At 41.9% G+C, this 26,316-nt stretch overlaps 1 protein-coding gene across 11 annotated transcripts in view; it reads left to right on the top strand.

Annotated features, from left to right (window-relative positions):
- Nucleotides 1–26,316, top strand: part of FHIT (fragile histidine triad diadenosine triphosphatase) — a 1,448,934-nt gene that overhangs the window by 1,168,820 nt on the left and 253,798 nt on the right. For 8 of the 11 annotated variants that reach the window (XM_034658581.1, XM_034658578.1, XM_034658576.1 and 5 more), the window contains 2 exons: nucleotides 4,130–4,275; nucleotides 6,681–6,710. In XM_034658581.1, the coding sequence (XP_034514472.1) occupies nucleotides 4,130–4,275; nucleotides 6,681–6,710 (176 nt within the window). Of the gene's footprint in view, nucleotides 1–3,387; nucleotides 4,276–6,680; nucleotides 6,711–26,316 lie in introns of all 11 variants that reach the window. The other 3 variants (XM_034658572.1, XM_034658582.1, XM_034658583.1) reach the window with 3 other exon arrangements.

Here is a 26,316-nt window from a genome sequence, read left to right as displayed (position 1 = left end):
GGGGCTCGATCCTGTAACATCGGGATCACGCCCTGAGCCAAAGGCAGACGCTTAACCGCTGTGCCACCCAGGCGCCCCCATAACACATTTTCTGATTGTGATTGGTCTTTAAAAACATCAAAAGTGCTACACAAGTTCATGAAATTTCTCTATCATGCTCAGGTATCTTCCTTAGAATGTGACAATTTTTAAGATACCATCACGTTTGTCCAATATGCTATTTAATTACACTATAGTCCTCAACTCAGGAAAAGAATGGAACCCCCAAAGAGTTCTAACTTCCTTTAGCTACCTCTTGCTAATGTGATTCCTCTCAACCAAGAGTTGACCTTATTAGGTCCATGGGCCAAATCTGGCTTGCCCCTCCTTTTGTAAATAAAGGTTTATTGGGACATAGGCACACCTACTATGGTTTGTCTTGTCTATAGCTGCTTAGGCATACAGCCCACTAAACTTTAATTTTTACCATCTGGCCTGTTGCAGAAAATGTTTGCTGACCTGCTTTAAATCCTTTATGAACCTGGTTTTATTTTCGGAAACCATGGAGTACTCGATCAAACTTGGTCTCCAGTGGTTGCCCTGGAACCCTTGCCTTACTAAGGTGTCCTAGGTTCTGTTGCATTGGGTGCTTCCCTCTGCCTCCATATCATCTAACCTCCATCTGTACCTCCCACAGTACTGCAGTTATTTGTTTTGGTTCTGTCTCCTGGACTGGAAGGACAGGAGCAACTGCCAGTTCTCCGTTTCAATTCCCAGAGCCTGGCTCACCTCCACGCTTCCCTGGTGCTCACTGTTCATACAATTCTTAGTCAAAGTATAAAGCAGCGTTTTTATGGGTATAGTTTATCTGAGACTCTGAATAATCTAGAAACCACTTCCTTATATAGTTTTTTAAAAATTATTACATAAAAAGGATTTTTCACAAGGATTTTACCCTCATCATTATATTTCCTTTGTGCTCATATGAAAATTAATTTATGTTAAAAACAAGTGTTTGTTTTTCCAGCTCACATCCACCATTGGTTCTGATTATGTTAAATATTAAGAATACATCTCTTTGAATTAAAAAAATCTCGCAGACCATCCCAATCTTGTGTAGATGGTTGAAAATAAATGGACGTTGTCTCCATTTTGTCAGGGTCTTCATACTCAGAGGTGGCTGCTAAGAAGGTCTGGTTCATATGTATTTTCTCATTGCAACAATGCTTATTAAGTCAGGTGTTCTGGGCAGGGGTGAACCAGCGGTAAACAGGACAGTCTTTACTTTTGTGGAGCTGACATTCTCATTCAGGCTGGTAGTAGCCAACCAAGAAGACTGCCAGCTGGTGGCAAGGCCTCCAGCAGGATGACAATCGGGTGATAGAGAGTAACTGGGTAGCAGTTTCAGCTGGTGGTGCTGGAATGCTCCTTGGAGGGAGTAGCATTGGAATTAGAATCTGAATGATAAGAAAGAAGCAGCCATGTGAAGATCAAGGAGAATTGAATTGTAGGCAGAACAAACAGCTGGGATGAAGACCCCCCAATCTGGGGAGGAGTTTAACGTGTTAGACGAACAGAAGGAAGGCGAGTGTGACAGATGTATAGTGCGTAGCGGAGCGGGGGGAGGCAGGGGAGTTTCAGGAAGCAGGTCGGCAGCAGTGGGGACCTCGCCTGTGTTGAGGTTAGGGCATAGGCTCTTTTCTGCTCTGGTTTCAGTGGAACTGAGGGATGGTGGTTGGTCCCGTCTTCCTGATGCCATTGAGTACCTAGAATGGCCTGGGGAGACTAGTGAGTCTGCTGTTGGTCAGGTCAGGGACTGACACAGGAGCCAGGAGCTCCAGAGCCCCACCCACCCTGTGTCAATCCAGACCCATCTACCTCCCTATGAAGCCTACCTGTGTGTCCACTGCCAGGTCAAGATGCCTGTTTGTCCATCCGCTGGGTCCCAACAGAACAAAGACAATGATTACCTGCGTGAACACCTGCTCAAGTAAACACCTTTGAAAGTTAACACCATCTCATCTTATTCACATGGAAACATGATTTGCTGCAGGCAGATAAGATGTTTTCTTAATAAAGGGTTAGATTTCAGGGAATATATATGTCAGGGCAACGTGGCCTAGATGGGCTGGGAAAAACATTCACCCAAATGAGAATGTGTTTAGCCTGTCCCACTGTTTTGTGACATGTTGTTATTAGTATTATTAACATTCAATTAAAATAATAAATGTATGTGACCCTGTGGCTGAGTGTCCACAGGATTAAACAGCTGACAGATTGAGCCATTTTGATTCACTTCCACAAAAGTTTTGATTCATTAAACATTGGGTCATGCCAATCCTTAGCATCAGACAAGGACAATGAACAGATAATCAGATATTTTTTATGGCATTGGGGCAAAAAAAAAAAAGTTTCAGATGTCACTGATATCACTAAAGTTATATCAGATACAAAGAATTTCTGATTCATCCCAACAGTTTTTACAGTAAGCCATTGTTTAAATAAAATGTCCTTCCTTCCCCACCTGTTCCCTGTGTTTAGACATAGCTCACCACAGCAATTATGGGTATTGTTGGAAGCTCGCAAAGTTGTCATCTTGCTGTGGTTTGGTGAAGTCAGGGCCTAAGGGAGGGTGTAGGGAGGAGGAAGGAGAAGGAGGTGCTGGGAGGAGGATGATGGGAAAAGGTCTCTTTTAACAAAGAAAAGGCAACTCAGTGGGAGTGGAGGCTGGCAATCTGCTAAAAGGAAATGAAAGGAAATTCTTCATTTCTAAACGGTTCATTGACCCATGATAATAAAGCAGCCCTGCCAAAGAAGGATAATTATCTTTTTGAGTATCTGATGCCCTGTGGGTGAAGACTTCCCTTCTCCTCTCTTGAAAAATGAACTCAGATTAAACAAACGCTCCTTTTCCTAGTTTACCGTTGACATGAATTTCCTGATTATGAGCAAAATTAATCAGTTTTTCCTTTCTCCCCCCTCCCCCTTCTCTTATGGAAATCAGGCCCACCCAGCTGAGCTCAGTGCATTTCCCTTTGGGCTCTGAGTCCTACCAGTATGATGGCTACAATGCTTGATATTCTGGTGAGACTAGCAATCATAGCATTGGGGTTTCATTATGCCCCTCAGCTGCTTAGCTTCAGGCAAAGCATGCTCTTATAAAACAACAAGAAAAAGGAAAAAAGAAAGAAACAGAAAAGAGCATTAGAACACTTTTTTTTTTCTCCTGCGGTACCTGTAGACTAAACAAAAATTAATATATCTGTGTGTGTGTGTGTGCCTGATTGTGTACATGTAGCCACACATATATGAGGAGTTCAAATACAAAGACAACTGAAATGTTATTGATGGTGTAGCATTGAATATTCATTTGCCACCAACAAGTGATCAAACTCTCTTTTTCTCTAGATCATGTTTCTTCAGGCCAATAGCATAAATATGTTGACCCGTCTGACTTATAGAATGCGTTAAGATGGTTTTGTTTGCCTGAGTAAAACAGCAACAACAACAAACAAAACAACCCTTTTTTCTTAAGTTAATGATTTACCTTCAACTGGCTTCCTGAATTCTTAATAATCAATTTGGGGAACACTTGTCATAAATTGCTTAACCACATGGCACATCTCTTATCAGAAATGAAGTGCACTGTACATTTTCAGAATGTCGACACTCCTTTTAAACATAAATAAAACAACTCCTATAGTATTTTCTTTACCTTTTCCTCCAAAGAGATATTGAAGTTAAAATTTTAATCATGGATATTCTGCTTGCTTTTCCAACTCAGTGCCTTTAGCTGCTGGAGAAGACAGAGCTTTCGAATTGGGGTCAGGAGAAAATGGTCCAGAATAGATTTTGCCTCTTGGCATAATTATTTCAGCCAGCACTTGAGTCTCTCTGAGCATTAATGTCCCTTTCTGTTAAAAGAATTTCTTCAGTGTGCCATCACTTCCCCTTCAAAGTATAATTAACCATGTTTATAAGCTCTGTTTAAACTTCTTGGGGTTTGGTGGTTGGTAAATATTTGTTCTTTCATTCCTTAGTCTTTGCGAGTTCAGGCCCTGGGCCAAGGGGATTCAGTACTGTGGGTATAAACTTCTTGGTAAAAATACTAGCGGAGCAACAGCATGTGCCTTAACAGAACTCACCACAGATGTCCTCGTGTGTCCCCTTCGGCCAGTGGAGCGCTTCCGAGACCTGCGTCCCGAAGAGGTGGCGGATTTGTTTCAGGCCACCCAGAGAGTCGGGATGGTGGTGGAGAAGCATTTCCAGGGGACTTCTCTCACCTTTTCCATGCAGGTGAGTGTATAGATAGCTCAGAAGTTATTTTTCTTCCTTTTCACACTCTGGCATTGGGCTATCTCTCCATTAAGCTGCCATCTCACTGGTAAGGCAGCTGTGGTGGTTCATGTCTTATATAAGCACCGAAAAAGGTGTAACTAATCTAGGACCGCCCTCCTATCCTTGGCCTCAGCGGACTGTGGAAAGTCAGCTGAGACACTGTCTGCAGCATTGTTTACAAAGCTGGTGGGAATAATAGACAAGTGATTTCATGGGCATTCAGACATTCCAGATCTTTTCCTGGAACTGGGGCCGGACAAGTCATTTTTAGTGTGTGGTAAATATGTCTTGAGCACCGCATAGGTTTAGCCCTCTCTACCTCAGGATAGCAGAGACGTGCAAGTTAGATGGGACTTTGCCCTCAGAGGATCCCTTTTCTCTTTAACTCAAGCCCCAGTGATTGATTATGGATTGGTATGAAGCTGGATTGATCAAATATTCTATGTGACCTGCTTCCCAGGAAGAGAATGAGACCCCCCCACCTCCATCACTGGAGATCTTTAGACAGAGGTTGAGCCAAGTGTAGGAGGAGGTCTGTGGTGAGTCATCGGCTGTGGGAACTGAGTAAATCAATATAACATATCCTATGCCCCTAAGATCCCCTTTGGGAAAAGTTGAGGGGGGTATCAATACCTAATTAAAGTCCTTAGTGGCCTTGAAATCGGATGACTCTCCAAGGACCCTTGGAAAGAATTGGCTTCTTCCATCATGTGATACCTTGCCCTCGGTGCTTTAGTTATGCAGAATATTTAGCATCTTCCTTTTACCCTCCTCATCTCCCCATCCTCCTCCTACCCTCTTCATCTCTCCACCATAGACCTTCAAACAGAGCAGATACAGAAGGCCACTATTTTCAGGTTATGAAAGGGTAGGACTAAAACTGCCCTTACACACTTCTTAAAAATTTTTTTGCTGCCGCGTCTATGTTGAGAGTAAACTTCCCTTTAAAATTGTGTGTGTGTTGTATGTCAAGCCATTTGAGTCACCTTCAGGTAATTAATCTTAGGGTGGGTTTACCAAGCTTATCCTACAAATCATGTTTCCAAAGAGACCCAATGAAGGCAAGTGGCTGAAGACATCTGTCAGTGTTAAATGTAATGCTAGAAGAAAATTCACATTCCCGGGAAATGGCCAGGGCTAGTTATCGAACGTGATTTACTAGAAAGTGAATCCCATAAACATAGGAACTGACTTGTGCATAGCGCTTGGAGTACTCTCACATTTGCCTTGTTTTCAAACCTTTTAAAACTTTAAACCACTCTAGGATATTTATTCCACAATCATGTGACCCTCCCTCCCCATGGATCCATATATACATAAAGGAAACCAGAGTTTTACAAAACAGCATTTACTCTTTCAGTGCGCTCTAATCATTTTTGTTGTATTATCTGATTTGTTTTTAGTGCTGATCACAACCCATTAAGCTGACTTCATGACCCACTAATGGGCTGTGACTTCAAGTTTGAAAACCACGGATACACAGTTGTACTTAATCTTGGCCACAGCAGGGCAAACACGCTCACCCATTAGTCTGGGTCACAGAGTAGATCTACTGTATGGTGACTAATATAACATAATAAAAAATTATTATAAAAAATAAATTGAAAAAAAGAACGACTTTCTTAAAGTTGCAAGGTTCTAATTCAATTTTACAGTTTTTGATTGTAGACATTGCTTGCTCTAGTATCTCGGACCAGCTAAGCACTTGCTTTTGCTTTGTATTGTGACTGAAGACTAGGCGGGTTGGCTCATTTTCAACTAAACAAATAGTTTTGTTGGGTTTTAAAAAGCTGAGAGGAGGAACCAAGATAGGAAAAGGGCCCAGCAACAATGAATGCTCCTACTTCCCCCACCCCCCAAGGTCAGGACAGCCAGAGAGGGCCCAGTCTTGGGTGATCTTCCCATGTAAGACAGCCCATGTTCCTGCTTAATGGATTATGTTTACGGCAGTTTTTTTTTTTTTTTAAAGTAGAGACTTCTAGTAATCAGACATTAATTAAACTACATCTGATTTAAAGATAACCAAAAGGTGTGATAATTTACCTCCTCAAACATTTCCAACCTTCCTTTAATGCAATTAAAACCATAGCCAAGAGCAAAGAGCATGAAAAGTGGCAAGAGGGTTGGCTCACTGGATAATTTATATCATTTTTATACGTAACTTCTCACTTACTCTCAGGCAGAAATGGAGAACTGTCTGGTCCCACACATTTGAAGTGAATGGTCCCCATGAGAATACTATAAATTAACACACAATGAAATTGGATCTAAATTATTAACAGGAGATGTTTCTGAATAAGCAGGAGATACCATCTATCTGTTATCACCTCTGTTATTTATCTATTTTTTTTCCCTCCTTCCAGGATGGCCCTGAAGCCGGACAGACTGTGAAGGTGAGTGCTTATTACGTGCATACAAATTAATAAGGGGCAATTATGAGAACTAATAAAAATCACACTGAGCCATTTGCAGCCCATTGCTGGCTCATTATGTTATCTCTGAGGTCAGAGAGACCCTCAGTGTTAGAGCCATAAATCCTGACATTATAAACTATGCCAAGCAATATGGTTCCCATTAGTTTACAAGACATTTACCTTTTGTAGTAAAGTTATTATTGTGTAAATGCTAAAACAGAAGCTAAATCAAGAAGTCTGAAAACAGAGACTGAAGTCAAAGGAGTTTGGGCGAGGTCATGTCTAGGGAACTGCATGTGAGCCCTGTGTGGATTGGTGGGTCCCATGTGAAGCCGAGGTCTCTGTGTTCTTCACACACCCTTTTTCTGCCTCATCGTTCTTGAGCACCTGGCGACGTGAGGTGGTTGCCCACGCTTCTCCTTTCGCTCTGTGCCCATGTTTCTCTCTCTTCTCTCTCGCCTCCCACATACCTATACTTTTCCTCCCTTTGTAGTTCATACCCAAGTTGAACCGAATAGAGTCAGTGGAGCTCAAACATGGGTTTCTAAGTGTGCTAAAAGAGGAAAGGAGGATTTATTAGGATACTCTCTGCTTCCCTAGTAAAATAAAATAAAAGAATAAAATCCTGGCTGATTCTGAAGCTGGATTTTAGCCCCCTTCATACAAATGCAAATTCCTCTGCAGTTAGGTCCTACACCTAAATCATAGAAAAGGCTATTTTTTTTTTTTCAGTGCTAGAAATCATAAGGAAGTCAAACCGGGGTGCTAATGTGATACTTTGCAAAATAAGGTTTTATGGCTTTGAGACCGGCTGTGAGCAGCCAAGGTAATGCTTGGCTCCAAACAATGCCAAAAAAACATAGTCCTTTTTTGATATTAGTTTGCATATGGCTTCAATGTTTAACAGAGCTACTGTGTGACTTTTAATATAGAATCTCTGGGAAGTACTTCTGTGGAACAAATGTCCTACAGGGACTGCCATCAGATTCTTCATAATAAAAAAGAGCTAGCCTCCTGATTGCTCCAGACATGTGATGTAATAGGGACCGAGGGGACTCACAGCTTCCCTCCACCCCACTGCCCACCCCCATGCCAGGCTTCTAAACATGCAGCCACTGAAAGGAGTTTAATATGCATAGCTTCTTTTTGAAATTGTTTCTTGAAATACAAAACACATTGTTTAAACCTGGTTGCTAGTTTTTTAAAAACTCAATACGCAGGGCGCCTGGGTGGCTCAGTCACTTAAATGTCTGCCTTCTGTTCAGGTCATGATCCCAGGGTCCTGGGATCAAGTCTTGCATTGGGCTCCCTGCTCAGCAGGGAGTCTGCTTCTCCCTCTTCCTCCCCCCTACTCATGCTCTCTCTTTCTCTCTCTTTCTTTCAAATAAATAAATAAAATCTTTAAAAAACCCCGTCAGTATGCGAATGTAAATTTCAACAACACCAGATTTCGTTAAATGCTGTGTGCACTATTTGAGGGAATTCTTCAGCAGTTGGAAATCCAGCTGTAGCAGCATTGCTAATAACGTGGGAGAGTGCACAAACCCTATCAAGTGGAATGCACAGATTGATACAATGTACATATTAAACATATCATGAAATTTATATGAATATATAATATCTCAAAATTTCAGTTTGGAATTCTGAGTGGGGTATTAAAATTATGTCCTATACAAGGAGGCATTGAATAGAGACAAAAAGTAGATGAGTGATTGCCAGGGGCTGGAGGAAGGAGGGCGTGGGGAGTGACAGCTCGGGGGTCAGGGTTTCTTTTTAAGTGGTTGAAAATGTTGTGGAATTAGATAGTGGTGATGTTCTTGCAATGTAATGAATATTCTAAAATCCACTGAATCGTACATTTTAACATGAATGACTATAGTATTTGAATTCTATCTGAATTAAAAATAGTAATAAAAACACAGTAAAAAAAAAAAATGCAGCGAACACCAAGACTAGCAGGGCTGGGCCCCAAGGCTATAGACTCTGATTCTAATCGTGACTACCTTTTTGGTGTCCCAGTTATCTAGCCAAAAAATGGTTTTGTTAGCTTCAGTGGAGTAATCCTTGGCCTGCAGGACTCATACATGAAGTGTTGAACGTGATTATTATGCTCACCACCGTTGTTACTTAACATAAGTTAGTCTTTTTAACAATTTTATGTTTTTGAATCAGTAGATTGTATTGCTTTGGACATCTCTCACCTGTTTCCAGCCCAATCACAGAATTGCCCCAATATGAATGAGGGGAGCCTCTTCTGTCCTTTGTGGAATATAAAATGGCTAAAAGAAAGCAACCACACACGTGCAGGTGAAAACCTAGACCGGCGTATGACAAAGTTTGGAAAACTGCCCTTTTAGACCAAGTTCACATACCTGACGTTGTCTAATCTATGTTTTTCCAAGTGCATTGCTTATACTACCTGCATAAACATTCATTTTGGTGTTAGTTAAAAAACAAACAAAAAACAAAAACAGAAAAACAAGTCGACACTCTCAGTTCTCATTCTAAATCTTTGTGTTCGGGGCTTAGGAATCTTCATCGTGAACCAGCACGCCCTCTGAGTCCTTTCAGAGCCTGGCTGTTTCTCAGCCTCTTGATTTTTATGGTGATAAAGTAGTAGCCGGCAAGGGCCACGTCCCCCTGACGAGTGGAAGCCAGCATTCCAGGAGCCAGCCCCTCCGGGGAACAGAGCAGCACCTTCAGTATTCAGTTGTCTGCTTCTGAATCCTGCAGTGCAAGACTGAGCATTTCATGTTTTTGAAATTCACAGAATTGCGCCTTTCAGGGTGGCATCTGACAGCCTGCCAGGGAACGCACAGCGACGGTGCACTTCATCTCTGCCTGTGTCTGACTCTTGGGATGCTGCCTGATGCCTGGATTCGGAACCATTTGGGTCTCATTTTGAATTTAAAAGTAATAAAGCCCTGCTATCTACCCAGTGATCATTGCAACAACTTGGGCATCCCCTAGGCTTGAGAAACAATCTCTTTTTTTCTGGTTTTAGGCATGTATCACAACATACATCTGCCTATCACCGTATATACATGACAGCCGTATGTCACTATTTTATTAACCTTTTCTGACTCCCATCCCCCATCTGAAGTGACTCTGCCAAAGCCTTTACTCCCTATCCTGTTGCCTTATTTGATTTCCTTCAAGGCATTCCTTACTGTTTTTTATTTGTTTGCGTGGCTGTTTTTATTTCTGTACCTATATTTCCTTAGCCCCTCAAAAATGGTAGCTTTTGAGGACCTGCATTTTGTCATTGTCTCCTATGGCCCTGTTGGGTGGTCTGGGGAAGATAACAGGACTTGGATAGAGCAGATCTCTGCTCATCAGTTTCTAATTTGAGTTAACATGAAGCAGGAGATGATAGGTACTTGCATTTCAATGTGTAGTCTGGGGTCTGAGTTTCTTGGGATTTCTCTCAAGAATCCCCTGTGTTCAGGCCTCACTGATAAAGACCAGAATTTCCACTAATCAGGTTCCCAAATCATATTCCAAGATGTAATTTCAACTAGCCAAATCATTAAAGGCAGTGTTCTGTCCTTTAAAAGGGATGCTCCTTAGTAAGTTTAATGTGAGCTATCTTTTAGAGTAATTACTATGTGCATCTTTGGGCAGAAGGGTGTTTTAGGTATATTAAAGAGAGAAATTTATGGCAGGCAGGGAATCTAGAATCTCATAAGAACTATTTATAGAATATCCTTGCTTACCCTTTTCTGTATTTATGGACTTGAATCCCCTACTTAGATATTTAATTTTCTAATATTAAGGCAGTTGGAAGTGTCTTAATAACTATTGATATATTAGCAGTTACTTTTCAGATTGTTTAGGGAAGAACAAGAGAAGGAATTCTTTTAAAAAGTGTGATTTAAAAATTCAAACCTGGGGTACCTGGGTGGGTTTGTCAGTTAAGCATCTGCCCTCAGCTCAGGTCATGTTCCCTGGGTCCTGGGATCAAGCCCCGTGTCAGGCTCCCTGCTCAGCAGGGGAGCCTATTTCTCCCTTTCCCTCTGCTCCTCCTCCTGCTTGTGCTCTCTCTCTCCCTGTCAAATACATAAATAAAATCTTAAAAAATTAAAAAAGAAAAATTAAAACCAAACAGGAGTGACTGTTCCATTTACCGAGGGATCTCTATGGTCCCAGAGCAGATTTTCCAGTGAAGATTTGGTAATCTTTTCAATTCATGAACATAGAGGACATTTTAGCTCTTTGTGAAGTCCAGTAGTTAATACACTTTGGTGTCAGTCAGAGGTTCCGTAGGAATATTAGCTCTACTATTTTACTGTGTGACTTTGGGCAGGACTCCTAACCTCTCTGAACATCTGTGCCTTCATTTTTTCAGTGGAGGGAATCCTGTCTATTGTACTGAGTGATATAAGGAGAAACCAACATGAATAAATAGCCCAGCCCATCATGTACTGTCCCTGGGACCTTGTGCATGTCTCTTAATATTAACCTTACCCTCAGTTTTCTCATCTGGCAAATAGGCAAAGACTGAACTTAAGGAGAATGTACTTGGCATTGAGATTGTTTGTGGCCCTGATGAGTTCACAGTTACACAGTGAATTCTGTCACTGTTAACTTTTGCCATTTTGCTTAAGTTCTTGAGCAAACTTTCTCATGATCATATGACTTGTGGTTTTGAATGTCGACTTTGAATTTATTATAAAAGTGACCAGTTCAGTGTTCAGAAACCTACCTTATTAAATGGGGGGGGGACATCTACCCTGATATTTTTTATCCTCTCCTGTACCCCTACAGTAATAGGCAACCCATGGTTCTAAACCCACAGTATATTTCAGTTACATGAAGTAGGTTTTCACAAAGCAGAAACCTGCCTGCCCCTATGCTGATTCAGTAGGTCTGGTTTAGGACCCAGGACTCTGCATTTTAACAGACACTGTAAGTGACTCCCATGCACACCTTAGTCCAGTGCATAGCATCGAAGTGATGAGAAGACACAGAGGAATCTCCTCATGGCTCCTTGCTTTCAACCCAAATAAATTCCTAAAATTTGGTGTGCACAGAATGGAGAAACTGACATCTTGAGAATGAGAATGATTTTACTTGACTGTTATTTATTATTTTCATCTGTAAAGAAATTTCACGAGGGCTGTAATTTGCCAGAGAACTTTTATCCTTTAATTAGAGCCGTGACGAAAAGTGCCTTGCGTATGTTTCTATCACATGCCTGCATTACTGCCAGAAGAATTAGTATTTTAAGGACGCAGTAGATTTTATCTTGTGGAATTGCCTGAGAATTTATATCTCTTCTCTCACAGTTATTCCAGTTTGCCTGAATTTGGTAACCCAAAACCGATTTTGGTGCTCAGGGCATGGGTTTGGGTGTACATGTGGGGGTGTCCACTCCCCATGTACGTGTGTCTGACTCTCCCTCCCTTTCTGGTGATCTGGGGACAAAACCTCTGGTGCCCGGCTCTCCAGGCAGGAGAAAGGAACCATGAGCCTGCCTGTCTCCTGTTGGAAACTTTCCTGCTCCTATTAAACCTTCAGCCTTCTTCTAAGTAGGTATCAAACCATTGTGTTTTTCCATTTCTAAATAGTTAATTTTGATTTGCATGATATCATACGAAGCCCTGAAAGAAAAATTACCCAAGCCCTCTAGTGTTTTCTGGTTACCATTTATTTATTTTTTTCTCTGTTCTCTCAATGTCATAGGCAGCTTCGGTAGATGGCGTGGGGGATGCTGGAAATGGAGTAAGGATGGAGGGGGAATGTCATCAGGATTCCAGTATACTGACAGAGAGGGAGGACTCTGAAGCCAAATGGCCTGGTTTCAATCCTGGAGTTGTCACCTACCAGTCTTATGACCCAGCAAAAATCAACCTTTCCTAGCCCTACCATTCATTTATAGATTGTTAAAATGAGGGCCTCAGTGATACCTTACCTCCTAGAGGTGTTGTGAAGACTAAAAGGATTAATGCATATAAATGCCTTTAAGACAGCACTTGACATGCAAGTACATCTGAATAAGTGGTTTAATTTTATAATTTTCACTTAATCCTCATAGCCCTTAACAATGGGCATTGGTAATTTACACTTGAGGAAACCACGGTTTATGGAGGTAGAGTAACGTATCAAACCACACACGACTGACTGACAGTAGAGGAGAGATCCAAATCGGCCTGCCTGGGAGCCCCTCTCCATTATATCATGTGGCCAGCTATTCCTAAAAAACACCTTGCCCCAAGTAAGCCCAGGGGAAGATGCAGAAGGAGAGATTTTGTAAATATTTTGTCACCCTCAACACAGTTTAATCTGTATTATTTTGCTTTGCTTAGGATAATATTGGCTTCTCCCTAAAAATACCCAGAGGATTCTCTCTGTTTAACTTTATTATACAGGTGAAGGTTAACTTAACTAAATGCAGCTTTATTGCTGTACGTCAGTTTGTAGCAGAATGATACGTTTTAGATGTTTAATTTTTCATTAGTGCTACCAAACAAATTTCTTTAGTAATTGGAGGACCTGACATAAGCAAAGTGGGTATTTGGCTGTTAAATCTATTTTGAGATGAGTAAAGCAGAAATGGCAAATGTTGAAGATAGATTCTCAATGCTAGTGTTTTATAGATTTCAGTAGGCTGTCTTTTACACCTGATGTTCAGTTGTGGGGGGCTATTTAATCACTGTCAAGTCAAATATCCTGTGAAAAGCAAAGTACTCTGTAGACCCCAAAATGCTACATCAACGTAAGGTGTAATTAGTCAGTCACCTTCTCACCTCTGTTGCTGCTGTCAGGGGCGGTCACTTTGCTGTGGAATACTAGGTGCTCAGTAAGTCATCACCAAAGGAATATCCTTCTCACTCTTTTGCTCTGTATGTTTCAGAGCTGGGAAATAATTGGTAAAATTCTCCAATCCCATATAACCAGCTCATGGTGGGTTTAAAGTGTTGAATGTGTGGCATATGAATAATTGGCTTGGCCAAAATGTCAATCCTATGTAAACACACAGACAAAAAACAAAAGAGGGGGGAAAAAAACATAAAAGAAGAGGTAACATTAACTCAGCCCAATTAATCATGTGACAAGGATTCGGTGTCGATGAGCTGTGGTCATGTCAGTCTCAGCAGATGAACCGTTTGTGATAAACCACACCACGCACCTTAAATATCAAATGGGGAGGGAATATCCTTTAAATAGTGTGTGATTTGGTTGAAATTGGACATGGCAGCTGAAACAGATACAGATGATATTATAAACTTTTATTTCAGGAGTTGCTAACAGCAGAAATAATGTAGAAGCAGATTCCTTGTAGGCTGCCCATATTAAATGTAAAAATGCAGATCTGATATTATAAACTTTTATTTCAGGAGTTGCTAACAGCAGAAATAATGTAGAAGCAGATTCCTTGTAGGCTGCCCATATTAAATGTAAAAATGCAGATCTGGGGGCGCCTGGGTGGCGCAGCGGTTAAGCGCCTGCCTTCGGCTCAGGGCGTGATCCTGGCGTTATGGGATCGAGCCCCACGTCAGGCTCCTCCGCAATGAGCCTGCTTCTTCCTCTCCCACTCCCCCTGCTTGTGCTCCCTCTCTCTCTGGCTGTCTCTATCTCTGTCGAATAAATAAATAAAATCTTTAAAAAAAATGCAGATCTGTATACTGCTCAGAGATTTGGACACAAATAGGATTGCCCCATGTGGAGACAGTAAGGAGAAGGACCATACCGTAGGATATCAGGGGTGCTCAAGGACCTTCAACTCCATAGATACGTCTTATTTTTAAGTTGAGTAATGTGTACCCCTTTGTTCATGACATTATTTATATTTTGTAATATAATATTTTCAATGTATTTTGAAAAAGAATATACAGCTTTCTCTACAATTTTTTTTTTCCACAGAGGTCCACAGATGGAAGGTTTTCCATCAAGAAATGACTTATATAATTCATTCTTTTTCCTTTACTTATCCTTAGCATATAATTGGTGCTCACAGTTCCTACGTTCAAATCTCTGATGATGGGGCCCATAAAATAGATTTTTGAAAAGCTCGCAGTTGATTCTATTGTTGTCCAGATTTAGGAACTGCTGTTTTATGTATTTCTATAAATACATTTTGATTTTGGGTCAAAGTGACCTAAACATGATTCTTGCTGCCATAGCCATCCTAAGTTATTCAGTGCCTTTCAGGGGCTCCTCTTTGCCTTTTACGCTAAAGCCATTAGTAAAATAATTCTTAAGATCCAAAAGCAGCTGGAAGCGTAAGAATTTGATGACTTAGCCTGGGTCAGATGGAAACCAGCTTAATGAATACTAGACATGGCAACCTACAGAGCTACAGACATGGAAAAATTAGAATAATGACCTGCCTAATGACATTTAAGTGAAAAATACGGGGCTGGCGAGGATCCGTCGTGGCCCTTGGGCCAAACACAGCGAGAAATTCTGCCCCCTTCCTCAGTGTGAATTATGTTAGTGCTGGGAAAGGATAATGTTGAAATTCTAACTTCACGTGTCACGAGGCATTGACACTACACCTGTGGTCTCATAGCAGGTTCCCTCTGTGGAGAAGCCACTCATCTGACAAGATTAGGGAAATAGAGGTGGACATCTCTGGAAGCCTCCTGAGTCAGATGAATCCCAAACCTTGGGGGGAGAGGACAAAAACGAATGGTTTGAAATTCTCCTGGGCTCATTTGACATAAAGATAATATTTTTGGGTCCTAGTAATGAAAAGTCCCATTTCCGCCCCCCCCCCGGTAGTTTATTCTCTTAAATAAGCTTTTCTTGTTCCTGATGTTACATGGAAAATCAACATGAAGTTGTTTAGGCTGTTGATCTTGCCTATAGTGGTGTGGAAGAATAAACAACGTTGAGTGAACGAAGCGAACTCACCAAATACTCTCTTACTTCATGGTGAAATCCATTTATCCTAATGTTCACATTCGAATATCCCACCGTAGGGTCCACGTATCAGGACCTGTTTCCTGAAAAAATATTTTCTTATCATGCTTTGTGTGCTGGGGCCCTGAAAAACAACCCAGCTGGGCCTTTTATTTGTGTTTCAATTCATCCATCGGTTGTAAATGGTATAAATTCCCAGTTGTAATCAGGTTCTAGCAGCATAATTTTGACAAAACTGTTCAGCCGTGGAAGGAGTAAATATGATTCCAAGCTCAGCTGTGCCATTAGATGACCAAAGATGAGAGTCACTCTCAAGGAAGAAACTCTGAGCCTGTGATAATTTGGAGAATCCCAGAAGGGTAAATGACCTTGGAAGGCAAGTGGTATCATCACCTATTGTGCTGATGAACCCCCTCCGTAGCCTTGAAATTGGTCTGTCATCTTCCCCTCTATCTGGAAACCCAGGGCACTGTGAGGCAGTCACCTCTAGTTTTGAACTTCTCTGATCTGTGGTTGATGATAATTTCCTTACCATCGAAGGTATCCTGTCCCTACTTCTCAGGAAATGAGCATCCTTTCTGCTCATGTTTTATTATTTAGCATTCAGTCTTTATTATTTTAATTTATTCTTCCAGAGCCTACTACGTACCAGGTATTGTCACAGGCCCTGGCAGACCAAGAAGAGTGAGATGTAGTCCCTGTCTTTAAGGGACTTTGAAAGAAATGCTGTCGCAGAGAAAGACTGAGGGGTTGTGGAAGTTCTGTTGTACCTATGAATTCCTCTCTCAGGAAGTGTTTAGTGAGCACCTACTCTGCGTCGGCTGCTGCCAGGCACTCGGGTACTGTGGAAGAGCAAGCATCCAGGGAACAACTCTCAACCTATTGTCTGTTTTGCTCTACACCCAAATGACCATAGAAAATAATGGCGAGCTTTGAGAGTATTGACAAGGCAGTAACAGGGTGCTGTGAAAGGAAAAACATGGAGGAAAGAATGGTAGAGTGACTAATTTAGATAGGGTGGCCAGCCCAGGCCTGCTGGGGAGGTAAACTGAGACCCAAGGAATGATAAAGAGCCATTCCAGTGGAGAGCTGGGCAAGAAAGAGCATTCTGGGCAGAGGAAACAGCAGCAATGAGCTTGGCAAGTTCTAGGAGATGATTGACGGCCCCGGTAGCAGGAATGTGGGGTAGAGAGAGGTGAGCAAGAGTTATACCAGGCCTTGTACACCCTGGTAAGGAGTTTTAACTCCATTTTAAATGTATTCTGTGTTTNTTTTAAATGTATTCTGTGTTCGCATTTTATTCCAAGGGCAGAGGGTATTTCAGCTGTGCTAGATGTTATGGGTCACCTTAATTAATTTGGGTTTTCAGTTTCTAAGCCCACTTTTCTAGAACTTGAATCATTTTGTCTCATATCTATTTTGAGCGCTATGGTTGTCTCTCTGGCATGCTTTCTATATTTCTTCATTATTTAGCAGCCAAGAATTAGGGTGTGTTTGAATCCATCTCTAATTCTAGGTGTGAACCCTGCTTGGTCTAATTCAGGAATTGGCAAACTTGCTGATAAATGTCCAGATATTAAGCATTTTAGGCTTTCAGGGCTAGATGTCACAATTTTACACCTGCCTTTGTAACCTGAAAACAGCCTCAGAAAACATGTGAATGAATTTTCACAAATAAATGTGGCTGTATTCCAATAAAACTTTATTTATAAACCAGGCCATGGGCTGGATTTGGCCCAAGGGCTGTAGTTGACTCATCCCTGGCCTATGCCATTTCTCTCTGCNCTCATCCCTGGCCTACGCCATTTCTCTCTGCCACAGGTACGACTTTAGTTAACGCTCACCTAAGCCACTTAGAGGGTGGGATTCTTTTCGCTTCAGGGATGATTGTTCCCAGCATCATGGGGAATTTGTATCCATCATTTGTGGGAAGGGATATAAATAAGGAAGCAGGAATCCTGACAGTTGCTGACAGCTACCTTATGATTCCTGGGGCAACCTGCCATGGAATGAAGCAAATGCTGACCCGGAATGGCAGAGACAGAAGTTGGACCCTTGGTGATGTTATCAAGTTGCTGAATTAACCAGTCCCGAAGTCTGTGCCACCTCCAGACTTTTTGGTTAGGTGATCTTTTCAAGCCTCCTCTTGTTTAAGCCGACAGAGTTGCATTTCCTGCTACTTCCAGTGGAAAACACCCTCAACTCGATCATCTGCTCTAAAATATTCAGTTATTGTTACTCCCTAATATGCTTAACTGGCAGTTTGCGTAAAGTGGTGCTGCGTGTCTGCAATACTCATCACATGCCAATGGGAATCTTCGAGTGAAAGTTGAAGAATCAATGGCCCTAGAAGAGCTTAACTTCCAATAGGCTCCCTTTGGTGCATGACCACAAGGTAATTCCATTAACTTTAATGATGGTCGTGCTATACAAAATGGGCCCTGATAGTCTATTCTTCCCTTTCTTTTTAACATTAAATCTTATCCTGCAGCTAATTCTTCAGGGTAAAATATGCGCACCAATGCCATTCATTTCTTGGCCTTTATTAATATATGCAAGACTCTCTCAGGGAGGGAGTTGAGTACATTAAAAATGAATCCACTGCCCCATTTGTCGACTGTGAGAAAACCCCAGAGCCACGGACATCAATGGATTATTATTGATTGTTGTAAGATCCAATAAAATCATAAATATGGCTCAAACAATTACTGTGGCCACATTAGCAAATTATCAAATCTATAACTTGCTTTGGAGCCTGGCCTCAGAGATTTAAATAGAATGCCAGAGGGAGAAAAGTTGTATTTTAGGAATGTGACAACCAGGGCGAGGATAGAGAAATTTATGATTTAATTTGCTGTGCAATCTAATTGAGAATAACTGTTGGATTTCTAAAAAGTGAACTTTGATTAGGTTTAGCTATCAGAAATAAACTGGAAATATGGGTCGGTTTATAGTTTTCCGAGAGTCTGTCGGGAGGGGAAAGGAAAGTGTTCATCGCAAGGAATGACTTTCCTGGGTGACCTTCTACCCTGCCTCCTCTGTTCTTATTTCCTGTGTGCAAATAATTGGGTTATACCTGAGACTAGCCGGCTCTTTCCAGAGACGTGCATTTTACTTTCTTTACCGAGTGTCAATTTTCCCCCATTTAGAAATAAATCAATTCAGAATGAAATTACCCAGAGCATTCATTTTTCACCATCTAGTAAATGAGCCTCTCTAAAGAACATGAGGTCCTCCCTTTTCCAGTTCAGGCTTAATAACATCCCCCTCTTGGACAGAAGTAGCACAGAGCTGTTGTCCCTGGCTTCTCCGGGCTTTTCATCTTCGGTGGACTGCTAGGCGGTATTTGCTCTGTCAAATGTACATCGGCGTGTTTAGAGATGCCTTTGCACGTTTTCTGAAGATCTAACATGAAGTCGGACTGCCTGGTTGAAATTTCTAACCCATAGCAGGTTGGGACAGAGCTGCCTGTGGCATCATCTCGTCCATTAGCCATTATCGTCATTCATGTGAAGCCCTGGCCTCAGCCGCGGTCTGATGACAAGCACACCAGTGGCTAGGTTTTCAGGAATGGATTGGCTCATCTTTCAGCTCACTTCAGGAAAATAGAAAAGCAATTTGCACAAAGATAAAGGAGATTTCATAGTGATCTGGGTAGAACTGGCTAACGGATTTCTACAGGCAGTCAGCAAAAGCTTGAAAACCCAGCTGAGAAATGATAAATTACTGCTAACTGTCCTAATTATCCCTTGACACTCTGTGTGGAAGCCTGACTAAATTTTGCTGAAACTTACAAATAGGAAAGAAATTTAAGGTTTAATAAATTATCCATAATAGAAATGCTGAGAAAGAGAGAGAGGGAGAGAGGGCTACAGCGGAGGGCCCATATTGATCACCCAACAGTTTCCTGAGCCTTAGCAAGTGGTAGGGGTAAGGTGGGGGGGGGATGTGTTGGATAAATTGTAATGTTAATTACCAACCTAACTGATTATATCCTGCGGGCTCATCAGGTTAAGGCAGACTATGAGTCAACTCCGAAGGTCAGTACATGAACAGCCATGGTAAATGTGTAATTTGTGTTAAGTTGTGTTAAGAAGATCACATTCTTCTCCGTAAGCAACGTCACCAACGTACTAGTTTTAAAGGGTCACACACTGTCTAGATGTACTTGTTTCTTTGTATTTTGATACAATCATCTTGTACTAACTCATCTTTCATGTTTTAGTTTCAGTTTTACCCTCATCCCTTGTATAAATCCCCCCAAAACCCTTCCAGAGATGTCTAGCTTACTCGTTACCAGCTATCTTATTCCACTTTTAGATAACTCCAGTTAGAAAAGTGTGTTGTTTCCTTTTTCATTTTCTTCTCTTCCTCTTCCTCTCCTTTTCCTGTGAACCAGCAGTCACAAGACTGGAATCTTGGCTGTTTTTTCTCTCTAAAGTTGGCCAGTCTGGTCTAATCCTGTGTTTCCTCTCTTGCTTAGAAACCTTATAGGAATTAGAAGAAATGTGCTCTTGTCTTTCTAAGGACTCATCAGTGCCTTGAACTGTGTACATGGCATTGTTTTTCCTCCTCTGCCAAGCTTGTCCCCACATCTGGTGTTCTCCGGGGATTCTTCTATTTTAAACATGTTGCCAAGAATCACATGGGGGCATCCAGATGGCATAGGAGCAAGAGTTTTACTGCAGTCCTTGGTGCATAGTAGGCTCTCAGTCAGTGTTTGTTGAACATGAGGGTGGTACAGAGCCCTAGGGCTGGGTGTTCATGCTGCAGATGAAGATTGTAGAAAATCAGATGGTTAGAAAAATATTATTGACAGTTACAGGCGCTGCTGTACGGTGGGGACTTGTTGGCTCCTTTTCATATTTTGAAGACCACTGAATCTGTCAATGATACAGGATCCTATGATGTCACTACTCTCAAGACCAATTGGGCAATAAATTGATAGAGCTGCTCTTTGATCTCACTGGGGACAAATGCTAGCAAGGGAACGAATTCTGAACTAATATTCTTAATGAAGTGGTGATCTGTAGGGGCTCTTTCCACACCAAGGGTGTTTTCAGAGACTGACCGTTCTTGTGTCTAATACCCACCAAGCTTTCACGCTAATTATTTTCCCTCTAGAAGACATACAAAAGTCACCTAGAACTTTTTGACTCTTTGGGAGGTGACAATTAGAAGCATAATTTAATGAAAAGCAGCTAACTCATTAAATTCTGGGGGTTGGAACGATCATAGAATCTTTGAAGTCTGAAAGCTATGGACTTTTTCTTTGGAAAAACTCAGGTATACGCACAAAATGTTCCATTTCATTTTGAGGGTCTCCTGGCCCCTTGACACCTGTCCATGGACTGCTCTACTGGCCTTACCTGAATTGCTGTCTTGCACCTGTATTCAGGTGGCAGGTAGTATTACTTATGTAAGTGGATAGGATAAATCTTGATGCAGATTACAAAGAACCATGTTCTCCCCATTTGAGAGATTTACCTCTTAACATGTGTCTCTCACGGGAATCCTTTGCTCTGAGGATTCAGTTTGGCTCCATCCACTCGTATTTGTGTGGCTTTAGGCAAATGGTGCAACTCTCACTGCCTTTGTTTCTTTGTGAAATTGGAATAAGATTCCTCCTCCCTGCACAGGATTTTGTGAGTATCACAAAAAGCTACGAATGGAAAATTCTCCCCACAGTGCTTGGCACGCTGTATTTTTATTTACCAGTGACTTTTTAGACTCGAGTGCTCGCCAGCCTCTCTTCTAGCTTCGGTGATGACAGCAGAGTGTGAGGAAATGTAGTCCCTACCCTCAAAGAGAGCATCCTCTCGGGTCTTCATCTCCATCACCCCTGCGTCAGGCAAGGCTCATGAGAACTTCAAGAGAAACCGCCGGAGAGGAGTTCAAGTGGATTCCAGTTGGTTTTCAGCCCCTCCTGTCATCCTGTTAACGGTCCCATAATTCTTATTAATGGAAGCACACTGGTTTCCAAGCAGTAGGAGCAAGTGAGTCAAAGGGAACTGAATGCACAGAACTAGTTCTCGCATGCTGTAAGCAGTGGAGTCCACCAGATGTCCTTGGGAAGGTGGGGGAGCCGTGTGTGTCAGGTCCAGACACGCACGTTGTCTGCAAAGCATGTGCACCTGAGATGGGCATTTGCTCCTTTAAGAAGTGGAATGTTACTAATCCTGTGTATCATGGATCCCTTAAAAAATGGGCAATAGTATGATTGAGAAACTATTTCCCCCATAGCCCAGCCAAAATAGAACCTTATTCTGATGTGAAATTTGCATAACGGAAAGTGGGGATTTCCTTCACCTCGGAGGACCAGGCATGACCTTAACCCACCCTCGAAATTCACAGGAACTCATCTTAGCTGTGAAATTTTACTTCCCTCTTCAAAAGACTAAGCTTGACTTGAAGGTAGAGTTAAGAAACATCAGAAGTTGAGATTTGAGAGTTAACAGGTTTAGACTTCAGAGAGTTAAATCTCAAGTTCACTTTAAGAGCCCCAAATTGGAAGTTTACCTGGAATTAAGATTGAAGGTAAGTTTGAAATATGATGAGGTTTTGTCCTCTTTTTATTATTATTTTTAAGGCCGCCACTAGATTTCCTTGGTAGCTTCCCGTTGCAGCTGCTGATTCAGGGTATCCTGAATGCGACTGTCCGGAGGAGGAAGAGAGCTGAGGACATTGAGAGCTCAGACATACCCCGGCCCCCACAGGGTGGGAAGTTTCTCCAGCAAAGTTGCAGATGGATGGTGGCACTGCTTCCCCGGGAGAGGGGCCCTGCTGCCCTCCTGTCCCACCTGTCACAGTCCCGCTGCCACCTCCACGGACTGACCCCGAAGAACATTCGTTATGCAAACACTCTGCCATCTGCCATGCTGCGGAGGCTTCCAGACTAGAACAGAAACAGGTGTGGTGTCAAAGTAACTTAGTGAGGAAACAAGTTGAAGGGGGAACTCAGAAATAACCTGTCGAGTTGTGAGCTTTTTCCTCACCCCGGGCCCTTGGGAGCCTGGCCCGGCAGCGCCATGCCTCACCAGTGGCCGGCTCTTTGTAAGGCTGGTGAGGTGGGTTTGGCCTGCAGTCCGGTACAGGGAGGTTTTGGAGTGTTGTGTGACTTGCAGGTGGCAACAGGCGTCGTGCTGTGGATCCCTCAGCAGGCCCCGCTTCTGGTTTGCAGTGGGAGTGGGGTGCCCTCCTTAACCTCCTCTTTCCGAGGGGCTGCCTTGCCCAGCTGTGAGAAGAATGTGTTCCTCTTGTCAGATGAGGCATGGCATGCTTTATATCCTTTGGAACTCCAGGGAAGAATGAATTCTTTGGTTGAAATGATGTCAGTGGAACTTCTTTTGTGATGAGGTGCCAAGGCAATTCTAGTTGGATTTTTTTTTTTTTTTGGACAGTGGGTTGTCGGTGTTACTGNTTTTTTTTTTTTTTTTTTTTTGGACAGTGGGTTGTCGGTCTTTCTGAGAGAAGTGTATGTGCTTTCATTAAAGGAATTGATGGTTACCTCATCTTTCAGTAACTGTAATGAACATCTATTTGTATTAATAGTAATACTTTGCATTTTTAAAATTAACTGACAGTTCTAAAGGGCTTCACATCACATGCTTTAAATGATTTGTGGCGGGCAGAATAGCACGGGGTTAAGGTTTTGGAACCAGAATACCAGGTTCAAATCCTGCCTCTGCTTTTTCTTTTTTTTCTTTTCTTTTCTTTTCTTTTCTTTTCTTTTCTTTCTTTCTTTTTTTTTTTTTTAATCAGGTATGTGACTTTGGGCCAGTTGCTTATNTTCTTTTCTTTTCTTTTCTTTTCTTTTCTTTTCTTTTCTTTTCTTTTCTTTTCTTTCTTTCTTTTTTTTTTTAATCAGGTATGTGACTTTGGGCCAGTTGCTTAACACCTCCGATCTTAGTTATCTCATCCGTAAAAGGCAGACAATGATAGTGCCTGGCTTCGTAGAATTGTTGTGAAGATCATAAGAGTTGAGGAAAGTATAGGACTTTTATCACAGTGCTTAGCATATGGGACAGCTCAGTGAATGTTGGCTGTTACTGCTGAACTATTAACATCATCTGTGCTCTTGTTACTGTGTTCCCAGCATCCTGTGAGGTAGGTATACCGCCAGGAATTTTAATTTAAAAGATGAGGTGACTGAGGCACAGAGGGGAAAAGCGACTTGCTTAGGAGCTAGAATCCAGTCAGAGGCACTGCTAAACAGAAACTCAGACCTGTGACACCTCATTTACAGAGAAAATGTCCACAGAGTCCACCCAGTCTGCTCGTATAGCCTGGTTTCTGCCGCCCCAGCCTCATCAGAATGGGGCTAATAAGCTCAACTCCAAGCAACAGCTTTTAAACCAAAACATTTAACTGTCTGTGGTAGAGGAGAATGGAATCTGGAACTTTTCTCTGACACAGTTTTCCCAACTGGGAAAGCAGAGGCCCTTCACAAACTGGTGTTTGAGATGTCATAAATTCCACCATTCTCAGGCTGAATGTAACATCTCCCTTAAATTAAAAATATTTCCATGCTCACTCTGATATTATTTTAGAATTTTTTATGCTTTTTAAATACAGTCCATGTATAACCAATTTTATCTTTTAAAAAAGGTGATCAGTTACCACCCTTGGAGAATGTATGAGGAACGGTAACAAACACTATGGGTTACTGGCTTTGTAGAGCGTTGCTCTGAGCTCCAGGCGTAGGAGCTCTGTGCGACTTGGTACCTCTCTTCCAGGGGTATGCAATTCTTGAGGAAGGACAGGAATGAATATAAAGAACCAACAACAGGGTAGCATGTTGTAAGGACCAAGCAGTGAGTTCAAGGTGAAAAGTAAACACCGTGGATCAGACAGTTGAAGAAGTACCTTGGGTATAAGAGAACTTTCTCTCTCGGTGAAGCCGTTCTACAAGAAGAAGGGTAGACAACCAATTGCCTGTGGGAAATAGTAGAGGCAGGTGCCATTAGTAGGATTAAACATGCTTGTCCTTTTTAGTTGTGAGCAAGTTATTGTTTCGTAAAACTTGGACTTCTTGTGGGTAGATCATTGCATCCAGTCTTTGAAGAAAAATGCTGTTGGCTGAATGAAGTTGGTAACTGTGTGGTAGATTGATCATCACTGCATTCAGAAACATGGCCAGTCCTGTTGATGTATTTGGAGCCTGGGTCTTTATTGTTGATACTCCTACAAAGTTGCGGTGGTGATTCTCACGTCCTTTCTGTTCTGTGCGTAAGCGGCGGGTCAGTGTCTGTTGCACAGATAACCTGTCTTTCTGATGCCTCCCTTCTGGCACTGCACACAAAGCATTATGAAAGCCTCCAGAAGATGAGGAAAATGGGCACAGAGCAGCATATTCTATGTAAAATCTCTAATAAATGTTTAATAAAACTCAGGTGCTCTGAGTTCAAGGATGGGATGTTAGTTTTTGCCTCATGTTTTGCTCATTGGCTCCTTGGTCCAGTCTCTGGACATTTTGGCTTTGTAACAGTTTCCTGAAATTCTGGATCGGTGTTGGTACACGCTTATAAAGAAGCACTACTAGGGAAATGNGTTCAAGGATGGGATGTTAGTTTTTGCCTCATGTTTTGCTCATTGGCTCCTTGGTCCAGTCTCTGGACATTTCGGCTTTGTAACAGTTTCCTGAAATTCTGGATCGGTGTTGGTACACGCTTATAAAGAAGCACTAATTAGGTTTTCATGGAGGCTACATCCATTGATCCAATTGAAATATTCTACGAATTGATTTTAACATGAGTATTTCTTTAAATTAAAAGTGGCATTTGTATTCCCCTTGGGAAACTTAATTATGCAAACAATTCTTAAATGTACGACAACAAGAGAACAGAATATAAGTCACTGAAAGCAGACATATGTCTTGTATTTGTGGGTCTTGATCGCAGGCTAATTCTCATTGCTTAGCTTCAAAGTAACTATGTGTAGAAGTAAATAATGGTACTGATTTCTGGAGGGGGGGGTAGCAGGGAAAAAAGCAGTGAACTCTGGGCTTCCTGCTCTGTATTCTTATTCCATACTGGATATTCCTATGACTGTGTCAAATCTTTCATTGTTCTTTTCCCACTGATCCCTTTTTCTTCCTTTCAGGTTTCTTTCCCCCCTTGCCCTCATCTCCTTTACCCTTCATATGTTAAAGCTACTTTAGTCGCAAATGACAGAAAACCCAAACTGGATAAAGTAAAAGGAGGATTTATTGAGTCATATAATTAAAGAGTCCACAAGTTCTGACTTCAGGTTTGGCTTGATCTAGGGACTCAATGACATAAGGAGCTAGTGTCCCCCTCACCCGCACCCGTATGTGTTTCTTTTCCTCTATGTTTCATGTAAGGCAAAGGACCAGCATTAGTGTAGGTATTGAGATGGCAGTAGTAAGTTGAGCATCTGGACTCACATATGGGCATATCAAGAGCAGCTCAGAGGTGAGCAAGTTTGGGGGCTATTCATAAAGATACTCAAGAGCCAGGATCTGTTTTCTGAATGTGATTCTGGAAGCATTCAGGACTCATTGAGGTAAGGAGAAAGAGACTGGCTGAGAGGAAAAGAAAGCTACTTCCTAGAGAGCAACAAGATAGCTGTCATTGGATAAGGCTGAAGGCTGAGATATAATGTGTCTTTCTGCTTGAGATTCTAAGAAGATACTGGGGCAAATGAACTTATAAGGAAGGGGTAAATATGAGTTCAGTGCAAGATCCCATGTGGTAGA

Source organism: Ailuropoda melanoleuca, chromosome 4, assembly GCF_002007445.2.
Source record: "Ailuropoda melanoleuca isolate Jingjing chromosome 4, ASM200744v2, whole genome shotgun sequence".
In the NCBI taxonomy this organism is placed as follows: Eukaryota; Metazoa; Chordata; class Mammalia; order Carnivora; family Ursidae; genus Ailuropoda; species Ailuropoda melanoleuca.
The sequence above is the reverse complement of the archived record's forward strand: the minus strand, read 5'-3'. Positions and strand labels throughout refer to the sequence as shown.